Below are 12,436 nucleotides of genomic sequence, written 5' to 3'. Positions count from 1 at the left end.
ATGAGTAAGACAGCCACACGGCACACGGAGGGCTTTGATAAAATGCCCCAGTGACCCAATGCACAGCGCAGTTTCTGGAAACTGCAGAGCTCTGTATTTGCTTCGTACTCTTAACAGGTGAAACAGAATTAGTAACAATTCCAACTGAAGTTATTTCACAGAGTATCCAAGAACTAAATTATACCGTTAGGCGTATTTCAAGCAAATTCTTTCACTGGTAAATCTCGGAAGTGCTTTGTTTGCATTTCTTTGTTATGTCAAGAAAGAACAATTGCTGTTTGTACTCAAGAGCATTCATCCTTCCCCTCAGCATCTGTAATGGGTCATCCAAAAGGGAAACAATAAATCCCCAACCTGAGCTGTCTGTTGGTGTCCTATGGTTCCTTAGAGAAATTTGTTGAATCAGTTCAGATTCCAGCAGGTCCTCCTATGCATCTTAAGGCTCTTGAACTAGTACTCTGTAAGGGAACGGTGGAAGAATACTTACTCCGGACAAAAAAAATACATACCATAAATGTCCTTCAACTTCCACAAGGCTTTTACAAAATTCTGTACTAAGAGAAACTGGAAAGTGCCCACTGTATCTGGATTTAAAGAGATTCAATGCCCTAATGTCAAGGGGACTTGCAAAGTTCATCTCCAAGAGTTATAAAGTACACTTTGACAAGCGTAAATCAAGACTGAAGAATTGAGTAGCCAGCAAAAAAAAATATGCAGAGAAACAGCATCAAGCCTTGATGATGGCTTCCCAGAAAACGAAGAAGTTAACGGGTACACAGCAGTGAGAAACAAGTATCTGTCAGCAGTGAGACATCGAACTACAAAGGTGACACCACTTCCAATTCAAACAAATCCTTCCTTGATTTCTTCTTTTTATTCAAATAGCGTAAGGCATCTTTTTAACCAAACAGCCTTGCCAAGAGTGATGAAATGGTAGCAGAGGAGAAAAGCAGCTTTTCTACGAAGTAAGGCTACACTAGCAGAGCCTTAATGATAGTCAAGTGCTCTCTTTCAGATTTACCTAGTCGCCCCTAGGGAAAAAAAATTACCCTGAGAGTTCTAGTCTGGACCCCATAGAAGAAGGGCACTTGACTTAGGGGCATAGAGCGGGGTTGGTCCTGTGTGAGAGGACCCTGCAAGAAAGCTTGCTCTTAATAGGCAGCACTGAGAAGTCACCTCGGTGTAGAGCGTTAAATGCTTGGTCCCTTCCTTCCAGAAATCCTCTTGAAACACAGAAGATGCCAGACACAGGCTTCAATCAAATCAATCTGAAGCTCTTCTGTAGGAGCTTACACCTTGAGATTTTTTTTATCATTATTTATTTAACACTATCACCCTCATATTCTAAGCCAGCATTTACAACAGCCTAAGCCTAGGCATAATTTAGCTTGAGGAGAATGAAACTTTCCTTCAGCTACCTCCACTCAAAACCTATACTCCAGCTGAATTATAAAGTCCTTATGGTTTTTGAACAGTTAACATGCAAATGGCACAAAAGCAAGCATGCTAAACAACAGTGCACAAATTCCCGTTTTCCATGTTTTCCCTCATTTACATCTGATGTGTTTTCTGAAGCAGACTGGAAATTTAGACTAACCTTGCTTTCATAGACGGACGACTGAAAAGTTGAAGTATTCAGAGCAGAACTCCAGGATAATTTTGCATCTCCTGTTGCCAAAGATACTTAAAAAAAAAAAAAAAAAAAAAAAAGGAAAATAGCCAATGCCAGGTTGGGTTTCTTTTTATTGTTAAAAGATTAAAGCATAACATTTCACCAAATACAAGAAATTTAGGGGGTTTCTGACATTACAAACATCTGAATCATCAAGAGAAAGTGTTGAGCTATACATAGTCCGATGTTAATCCATCAATTTAATGTATATTAGTACATGCTTAAAACATGGCCAAAATACAGAATCACAAAATAAGTACCTTGATGCTTCTAAATCTGAGACAAGTAAATCAGAGAATTGAGTGCAATAAATTTCAACGAATGACTACGCACTCAATTGCAACCTCAGGGCAGAATTATTCCAAAAAGAATTGGTAGTTTCTCATGCCTGGCTCATTCACATTGAATTTGGTGAGAATTTTAATTTTGAGAATTTGATAAAAACATCTTGAAAAATACGACATTTAACAAATGTGGAAAAACAAGTTCGGTCTTCACAGGAATATATGGTTTGCTTGCCACTCCAGTCCTTAATTGCCTGTACGTTTTACAAATCTTTACAAAACTAATTTGTATCCATTTTGGTTTCAAAAACATAGTACATCTGAAAAATAAAATATGACTCTACTGATGGGTAATACAAAGACATGAACACGTATTTAAAATGACTCTCAAAAGGAAATCATTTCAGTAATACAGCTATAAGACAAGTTAAACATAGTACAATAAACCATGCATCTTCTGACTTGTCAGATCAGCTAAGCTACTCAGTTAACATACAGCAACACTTTTGAACACTTCTGTAGATTCAGCTTTTCTAGCACAAGGGAAAAAAACAGGTTAAATTTGTTCGTCGAGTGGTTCAAGGCTGTCCAAGTGTTTTTTAGGTGTATCATCACTATGACGGCTTTGGCAATGGGTTAAATGTTTCTTAAAGCCTCGGGGGAAATTTGATTCAAAATTACAACGTGGACACTTCAACAAACTTTGACCATGAGCAGCAACGTGGTTTTTAAGAAGAGACTCCAAGAGGAAAGCTTTGCCACATATTTTGCATTTGTATGGGCTTTGAACATTATGCTTGTTAACTAAATGGTGCAAGACGGCACCTTTTTTCATTGCACGACAGCAACAGATCTTGCAATAATACTTTCCCTTGCCACGCTTCATGTATTTTGCTATTTCTTCCTCAGAGATGAAAGCCTCTTTCTCTTCAGTAAACTGCAGCACACACTGTGGCTGCATGGGAGTAGTTGCATCTATTTTGCTCTCTTTGCCATAATCAGATGACTCCATATCGTATTGCTCTTGGTCACTGTTGGATTCTTGCTCCTTTATCTCCATCGAGTCCATCTCTGTTTTTCCACACTCGCTGCTATTTAGTTCAGAATCAGAGTTCTCCTGGCTCTCCTTCTTGGGCTTCTTTTTTGGGCACAAATACAACACGTCTTCTGGTGATTCTTTGGCTAATATTGATTGTTCATCCTGTGAGAATAAATCATCCAGTGGTTTCTGATCATCTAAACTGTGAGAAAGAAAGTCACTCTCACCAGACTCGCTCGGTGTCTGGGGCTCAGAGGAAAAACCTGGACCAGGCTTGTGAGGCTCGGAAAACAGGATGTTCTTCTGGAGTTCAGAAGATACAGTAGTTTCAGGATGTCTCTGGACATCAGAAGATAAAGCAGCAGCAGGTTTCTGCATCTCAGAAAATACAGCATGCTTTTGAACATCGGGGGAAACAGCAGATTTCTGGGAGTCAGTAAAAAGAGCTTGCTTGGGGGTCTCGGGAGAAACAGAGGGAGTAGGTTTCTGGGACTCCGTAAAGAAGCCATGTTTCTGAATTTCAGGAGAAGCAGATTTCTGGGACTCTGGAAAGGAAGTAGGCTCCTGAACTTCCGAGGAAATGGGAGCAAGTTTCTGGGCTTCAGAAAATAGGGCGTGCTTCTGGACTTCAGAAGAAACAAGAGCCGATTTCTGGGCTTCAGAACACAGGGCATGTTTTTGGCCTTCAGTAGAAACAGCAGAAGTAGACACCTGATTCTGGGGCTCAGAAAAGATACCACGTTTCTGGACATCAGTAGAAACAGTAGGATTAGATTTACGAGACTCTGGGAACAGAGCTCTTTTCCGAGGTTCAGGGAAATGAGCCCGTTTCTGAACCTCAGAGGAAGCAGCAGAGGCAGATTTCTGAGTTTCAGAAAAAAACATAGATTTCCGGGACTCGGAGAGCTTCCAAGATTCAGGAGATACCGAAGCACCAGGCTTACGGACCTCAGGAAAGAAAGAAGGCTTCCAAGAGTCAGAGGAAACAGTGTGACTAGACTTTCGAAGCTCAGGAGAAACAGGGGAAGAATGCTTCCATGTGTCAGGGGACAGAACAGGTTTCCAGCCTTCAGGGTAAACAGATGAGATGGGTTTCCACGGCTCAGAAGAAATAAGAGTAGACTTCTGGGATTCAGAAAAGGACGTAGATTTCCACGAGTCAGAAACAAGCCTCCTAGGCTCTGGCGACACAACGGGGCCAGGCCTTCGGGACTCAGGGCCAGACCTCCGGGATTCTACGGACACCGACATGGCAGGCTTTGGAGCCCAGGAAGAAACCGTGGAAGACTTCTGCACCTCATGAGGTGTCGATCTCCAGGGCTCAGGGGAAACGGTCGGCCCAGGCCTCCAGGACTCTGGCGAAACTGCAGGAGCAGGCCTCCGGGTTTCAGGAGAAGAAGCAGAAGCGGGCCTACGCATCTGAGAAGGATGCCTCCGGGGCTCAGGAGACCCAGCTGGGGCATACCTTCGCGGTTCGGGGGATACCGCTGGAGTAGGTTTCTTTGGCTCTGGCGACACAGCTGGGGAGTATCTGCGGGGCTCCGGAGACACAGCGGGAGAATGGCGACGGGGCTCTGGAGACACAGCCGGGGCTGGCTTCTGGGGGGCGGGGGACACAGCAGGAGATGGTTTCTGTGAGTCAGGGGACACAGCAGGGGACGGCTTCTGTGGGTCAGGGGACACAGCAGGGGACGGCTTTTCTGAGCCTGGGGATACAGCTGAGGCTAGCTTCTCTGGATCTGGAGATGTGGCCTTGGCTGACTTTTCTGGATCTGGGGAAGGGGCCTCGGCTGACTTCTCCGGCTCTGAAGAAGTTGCCTGAGCTGACTTCTGGGGCTCTGGGGATGCTGACGATTTCTGAAGCTTGGGAGAAACACGTTCAGATTTGGAGAGTTCAGGAGAAAGGGCAGGTTTGCGCGACTCGGGGGAAAGGGAAGGTTTCTGTGGCTCCAATGTGACACTTTTTTTGGAGGAATCTGAATCTCCTTCTACCTGTCCTTTCCGCTCCTCGTTCCACTTCTCAGGTGCTGCATGTTGTGCTGTGATGTGATAATATACGTTGCAATACATCTTGCTGGTAAAGAAACATTTGTGGCAGTGAAACAGTTTTGCACTTTTCTGATAAAATATAAGTTTACCCAGACCAGCAGCATCCATTTCATCACAATACTCTGGGTGTATGGTACCCATATGAATTTGTATGTTTTCATAGTCTGTTCCTCTGAAGCTGCAGTGATCACACTCTAAGTGCTCTGTGGTTTTACGCAGTATCTGCAACATGTCCATTTTTCTATGATTAGTAAGACTTTTCACAGCACTGCACCTTTTGAAGAGCAAGCTTCAGTTCCTGCAATAAAGGAAAAAAAAAATCTGTATAGTTAGCTGTCAATGTTAATTTCAACTCTTTGTCATTCCTAAATAACAGCATGCGCTTTTTTCCCCCTCTCCATTTTACAAAGCGTATCTTCTGCATAGATACTAACTACTTCATAAAGAAATCCAAACATAGTTCTCTCCAACTTCTGCAATTCATTTTACATCAGTAGAACCTGAACAGCAAAGCTTACATTTAACAATAGGCCTTCCTATCTATGTAAAAAAATCTGCAAGCAAATGATAAAAAAAGAACCCAGGTGATGAAGAGCTAAGTTTATGTTTCATTTCATAAATGTGACTTGCTTTATCAGTTGTCTTTTCTTCCCAGATTTGAAGTGTTCTTATTTACATTACTCATGTAAACTGAAAACAAAAAGTACTTTGAAATAGTGCCACTGAGATAAAGCCATTTCAAAACTGCATCTTCATCATAAAATTTCAGAAGAAATTAGCTGTTTTTGACAAAGACAAAAAAAAAAAATATCAAGAAAACAGCAGCCTAAAGCCTAGGCTCTGTTTTCGTCTGTTAAATGCTGGTTTTCTTTCACTAATTGCAAGAAAAACAAAAGCTGCTGATCATAAGGATTTTATCCATTATGAAAAGAATTTTTTCCATTCTATTATTTCATCTGCTGCCCTAATAACAACAAAAATACTACTTAAAAAAACCAGCAGTGACTTTCTTTCCAGTCGGTGCAGTTGAGAGCCCTCTGTATTCAAACCATTGTTTGCCTCACCCCAAAGATGGAAATGTCTCAAAATTACTGTTTTTGTTAAGACCTTAAAAAACAAACAATGACAAAAAGAACCACAACACAGAAATGCAGCATCTGAAATGCAAATATTTTTTAATTATTTGGCTAGATTCCACTATTTCCAACAGAATTTACCCAGATCTGCTACTACAATAAGCAGAAAACCAATTCTAACCATATTCTGTAAGTCATTTTCACTTAAATGTGGGAGGTATCTCTATGGTGAAACGGAATATTTGGACATTTATGTGAAATGCACAGGCCTTTTTCATGTAGGTTCAAATTAAACAGATGTTACATGATTATCATGGTAAGCTATCAACCTAATTTTGGGGGTCTTGGACGACATACTGTTTCAAAACACACAGTTTTTGTGTCATTTCAACATTAATTTTCCTGTCTAAATACGTATTACACTAACAACTAACCTAAAAATACGCATCCAAAGCAAGTTCTCTTAATTTATTCCTAAAGCATTTTTACCCTGGTTTCTTATGGAAATGAGGCTCACACAAACACATTGCTCTACAGTCAATGCCAATCACATTGGACAAAGCAATCCAGTCTCATTTTAAATTTCTACAGGTTTCATGAAAATCAGGAATTCAGTAGAGAAGGAAACGCCTCCACTGAGGCTAAGGCCGAATATTTCACCTAACAGGTACTGGCTCTGTTTAGCCTGTAATCAGCACATAAACGGTCAGTATGCAAGTAGTCTTAACACCTGCAGAACAAGTGGTGTCTGACGCAGCTTGTAATTAGAGAAAAAGAAAAGGAATTAAAAATACTACAGTGGTGAGCTGCTTTGGATTTGGGGCAGGGACAGGATAAAAGTAAATTAGCAGTGCTGCTAAAGGATGACATGGATACAGGAAAAAAAACAAACAAACAAACAAAAAAACAAAACAGGAAAGAGGGATTAGCTGAGGAGCAGAGGGCACAAATCCCTGAGAAATAAAGGTTTACTAGCTCAGCTGCTCACAGAACAACTTTTTTTGCAGGCACTATGCATATGTACTTCACATTAAGTCACAGGAATAGGTAGATTTCCAATCAGGAAGCATGGTGGGACCACGGACAGAGCTTGAATAGGAATCCTGCTTTACATCTATGAGACAAATGAATAGCATACGACCACAGGCTACCTACGCATGAGAAGTAATTGTGCTGCTCTACAGATATTGAAGTGGAAGGTCCCTTTGGGGATAAATCGCAGTTTCCCAGTGCTATTAGCAGCCATACAAAAATCACCCCAAAATATAGTCCGCACCGCATTCGGTGTTGACCACAAAACACTTCCCAACAGCTTACAACAAACTTTATATTCCTGTAAAAGATCAAAACAAAACACAAATACAACAGTAGTGCTCAGTGGTCTGTATCTCTGCAATAGCCAACAACTTGTCAATTGAAAATCCCCAAAGCAAGCCACATCTCAACACTCCAAAAGAGCTAGAAGTCTTTGGGAATTAGGGTTTATTTTTTGTTTGGGGGATTTGGGACAATGAGAGGAAAGGAAGATTTCAATTTGAAAGCCAGAAATTCTGAATTTATCATACGAGCTAAAGAAAAAGATTATTTTTTTTTAAACCAGATCACAGCACAACATCGTTAGGACAATAAGAACATACTGCACTAATCACATTTTCAGAATGGAAAGGGAATTTGTCACTTCTAAAATTGGTGGCAATCCTGAACTGACCATTTTCTTTTCTCTAGAATACCAAAAAAGGTTTTTCCAAACTGAATTTATCACAGCTTACGACAAAGTTTACCAGACAATCTCTTCTACCCTCTTCACAATTTCCCTCCTCTTTACACATCACCTAACTGTTGCCTTTTCTGGAGTTTTCTGTTATTTATTCACTCCTCTCAACTACACTTCACCCCACCTCCCATCCTCTCCTTTTATTCAGTCCTATCTTACTTTACAATGGAAATTTCCATTTTCTTTCCAAATGCAACAATGAGAAAAGGTCCCTGGCTCCCTTCCACAAATTGTCCAAGTTGCTGCTAAGCTTTTTTGACCAGGAGGATATTCTGGAACTGGGGAAGTTGCAGGCACTTCCTCATTTTCATCTCCAGACATTTAAAGGTTGACATTCAAGCCTTTGGCATAAGAAATAACATGAAAGAGTCAGTGGTACTTTCTCTCATGCTGCCGTCACTCACTGTTTTTAATTTTATAACTTCAGCACACTGGAGCTGGCAGTCACTGAAGAAACTGCCTCTTCTGCTGAAATCTCTATTTAATTGAGGCACAAAACTCTTGAGCAAGATGACTCTTTGGTATTGCAGCACCTTAGGCCATGACGCCATGGAACAGTAAATCTAGTTTTAGAATAGGGACTGTGAGACCAGTAACAAACTTGAACAGGGCTGAGCCACTATTTACTCATATTGTCAATCTCAATTCGCTGAAACGCTTCTAAAGGAGTAAACTCCAAAACATTGCTGGTTCACTTAGTACAGACCTGAATAGCTAGTCCGTAAGATTTTCCTGTCCATCCCTCCCGGTCCCTTCTCACTTTGAGCTCAAATGCCACTGTTTCTACATAGCTCTGATTACTGCCCTCCTCTATACTCAGGTTTGTCACACAGATAACTCTCTGCTTCACATTTCTCTTTGCTGTCAACTCCTGCATCAGAACTTGTTTTGCACTGGATCCTGCCTTGCCTAATTGCGTGGAAGTTTGAGGAACAGCGTGTCCCTGTTTTCTAAACAGTCCCACGCCAGCAGAGCCAGCCAGGTGAGAAACCATATGCTCAGTAACCAGGTGCCCGTGGCTTTGGGCCTGCATGAACAGTGATGTTATCTGTGCTCAGCGACATCTTTTTGCCAACACTAAAAAAGATGGGCCATGCTCCCTCTGCGTAAATGCTTTGTTACAGACATCAAAGGGACCTAGCTCTGTGCTGCTCCAACTCAAACCTGTAAAAAGAGTAAGGAAAGCAACTGGTGCAATCAAACTGGCAGGCTGCCCCATGGGCACTGCAGAGAACTTGACCAAATACTAAAACCAAACATGGCTCTGGTTGTCTGAAGGCCTTTGAGGGCAAGTATGAATTTCAGGATGACGATCAAGTTGTCATGACAGACGGGTCCCCCACAAAAGGCAGCAGGAGGGAGATGGCCACTACAGTATCTCTCAAGCCTGCCGAAGACTCGTAGAAGAGACAAACAAGCTGCTGCCCATCCAAGTACAGGTAACTGCTGTGCAGGCCCCAGGTCACCTTGTTGTGCTGAAGACACTGTCAGGCCCCACCTGTTCTGTAAAAAGGGCACTTCAGCACCACCCCTACTAAAACCCACAGTTAGAGGATGCACCATGCCACAGTGGCTACAGCTGAGGCTGTGCTGGGTGCCACGTTAAGACTACAAAGCGCACCAGATTCCTTAATCGCTCTTTCTGCATCGCCTCCTACTTTTCTCACTTTTCATGGCCGCAACACGGAGAAAACACACACAGCTACAGCCAAACAGAACTAATTATCTACCCTGAGAACACATTACACTTGAAGCAGAAGCCTGAAGCTCAGCATTTAACTTGTCTTGTGTCCACATCCTGTCTCCATTTCAAGACAAAATACTACAATTCCACAACAACTCTGGAGTTTGCAATACTAAACTTTAGCTTAAGGCAGCCAAGACTTATTCAGAGTCTTTCTGAGACATGAAGACTTCCGCTGAAATCTACCTGAACGGGTAGGTGCTTCTGTCTACAAGCTCACTACATCCACAGATACCAAGCACAGAAATAGCGTCAGCACCAACTCAGCTCTTAGCTTGACTAAAGCTTTTTGCTGACCCAAAGCGACACTGATCAACATCCATCACTCAGGTTAAAAGCTGCTTGAAGAGACCCAGAGATCTCAGCAGCAGGACCACCAGTCTCTAACTGCTGCTCCACCAGCCACCTCTCCCCACCCCCCTTCTTTCACACATGTCTAGAACCTACATGCAAACGTTCCTACCACCGGCTCTCTCCTCTCTCTGCAGAGATGCTGAAGATCCTTCCACCAGTTCCTGTCCCCTGTGCTGCAGTTCTGGCCATAATCTCCTCCACCTCAGGAAGAACATAAAAACAGCAGGGGAAAAGGATCGGTCATGAGGACCCACATCTACCTGAGAAAAGAACAACCGGCACTACACTTTTCTTGCTTGGCTCTCAGCATCTGAGACGCCAAAGTCTTGATTTGGTGGAAAGAAAAAGCACCCAAGAAGTCAGAGGCAATGCGATAACTGCAAATTCTGAAGTTGGCTATGAATATTGCAGGGCAACCACAGAGTGCAATCAAACAGCGTCATCAATCTCTGTTGAGCTCGTGTTAAGACGGAGCAATAGGAGTGGCCTAAGCTAATGCAGACCCCACCACTTCAGAGCCAGTTCCTTGATTCGGCATCCCATCATCCATGAGGATCCTACTAAAGATTAAGCCATGCTTCCTACAGCCTCTCAAAAACCTCCCAGTAGCAGAAAAGAAATGTGCAGGCCATACTGTGTATAAGAAAGAATCCACCCAGGGGATGGCACAACACTGGCAGCTAACAAGGTGTCTCCACTTCTTAACACCATTCCTATTTCATAGCTACACGTCTACTAATCATTTCAGGTTATTTTTAAAAAACACATTCTACATTAAGTGTTGCGACATTTAATATACCCCTGCATTTTTCTTCTAGAGAGGATAAGCTGTGACTGTCATGAGGCAGTGCCAGAGGGAAGCAATGAAGGGCTCAAAGCTGAAGATCTAGACTGCCTGTGAGCACAGAAAATTACAGGTTGCTTTTAATATGACATGTAGAATTTGAGAACACAGCAACAAGTAGTCTGTCATATCATTCTTTGAAATCAGACTGTCCTGATTCTCACTGGCAGAAGGATCTTTACCTCTCTTCCTCTTGATAAAGAATTGACCCTGGTAAGACACAATCAGATAATGAGGACATGCAACACACATCACGTCATGGCACCAATGCCAGCACAGTTGGGAAAGCCCTCAAGAAGAAAGTCCTCTGTTGTCTGCGATTCCCTACATCCACATTGGATTCCCTACATACAAGGTGAACTAAGACTTTAAAATGGTGCTGCCATCCATACAACCTTACATTGACAGGCAACACAACAGCAGGAAGCAGAGGTGTCCAATGACCTTCTACTCAACCTCAAGACACCATTCTATCTATCATTACGTTCATCAAGCAAAGGACAAAGTCACCGCTAACTTCTGTGAACGCTCACTTTCCCACGATAATCCTCCAACCCTTACGGAGCACCACACATCACAAGCCTACTCTGATAAGCGCAGTCGCTGCACAGGAAGGATGGCTGTTCATTTTCATCAGCCTTGCAAGTTTCTGGCAGGTGAACTCTTAGTTCAGCCATTTCCTCTGTCAGTGAAGAGGGCCAGCGGCAAAGTTTGTTCCCAGCACAAGAAAGCTGGATACAGCTGCATCACTGCCTCCACTAGCAGGAGCAGATCCAGACTACTGCTGCGTTTAAGCAAAAGGAAAAACGACACGTTCTTGCGGTGCCAAAATGTAAATGGCAGTCTGGTGGCCACACGATGCTTCTCTTGAAGCTACGTCCCTGCGTGGTGACGGACAAAAGAAAGCGAAGTTTAGCTCCCGGAGGGAGCCGCACACAAGCACCCCCATAGCACGGTAGAGCAGGCATTTCACGACACAAACGGCAGGCAAGGGGGTCAGTTCCAATGCACCGTGATCAAGACAGGCAGCACTGCCCTCCTGGGAATCCAGCAGCATCCACAGGAACCTGACCCGCGTCCCCACAACCAAACTCCCGGCTACCAGCCAAAGTTCCATCAGCGACGATGGCTGATCCACGTCTTTAAAATCACGCACCTAAAAAAGGCACAAACACCCTGACCTGACCAGCCACTGAAACGGTGAGTTATGCTGCGAGAACACGTGAGACACCAGATCCAGGCAGGAAACCGCTGTATTATGCGGTCCCACGTTTCCAGGAAAGGTTCAAGTCAGAGGGAAGTTGCAAAGTGACAATAACTGATGCGCATGCAGACGACTTAAGGAACACGAAGGGGACAGGGCTGCAGCTCTTCTGCAAGATTTCCACCTTTTTGCTAAGAGAGCTACAAGTCTACACACCAACAGCAGTTCTTAATACAAGATCTAACAACTGTCAAACCTGCAGAGTAATGTCAACGTACCTATGACAGATTTGGGGTAGGAAAAATCTGTTCCATGTACTTCTGATAGGGTTTTCTAACTCCAGATTCACAGCTCTAGATGGCTTCCACAAATGGCCCCAGAAACTTTGTTTCTGCA

At 43.2% G+C, this 12,436-nt stretch overlaps 1 protein-coding gene across 1 annotated transcript; it reads right to left on the bottom strand.

Moving 5' to 3' along the window:
* Positions 1-1,798: 1,798 nt before the first annotated feature.
* Positions 1,799-12,345, bottom strand: CHAMP1 (chromosome alignment maintaining phosphoprotein 1). The gene is made up of 2 exons (XM_009638917.2): positions 12,319-12,345; positions 1,799-5,342 (listed from the first exon to the last, which is right to left on the bottom strand). Exon 2 carries the CDS (start codon positions 5,279-5,281, stop codon positions 2,513-2,515), a length of 2,769 nt encoding a protein of 922 aa, XP_009637212.1. The 5' UTR covers positions 5,282-5,342; positions 12,319-12,345; the 3' UTR covers positions 1,799-2,512.
* Between the last annotated feature and the right edge of the window lie 91 nt (positions 12,346-12,436).

This window comes from Egretta garzetta, unplaced genomic scaffold (assembly GCF_000687185.1).
Source record: "Egretta garzetta isolate BGI_Z169 unplaced genomic scaffold, ASM68718v1 scaffold5, whole genome shotgun sequence".
Taxonomy (NCBI): Eukaryota; Metazoa; Chordata; class Aves; order Pelecaniformes; family Ardeidae; genus Egretta; species Egretta garzetta.
Note: the sequence above shows the minus strand (reverse complement) of the source record. Positions and strands in the feature narration are given on the sequence as shown.

Bases quoted from the DNA above. Each gene is read 5' to 3' on its own strand.
- CHAMP1 (XM_009638917.2), bottom strand. From the start codon at position 5,281: ATGGACATGTTGCAGATACTGCGTAAAACCACAGAGCACTTAGAGTGT.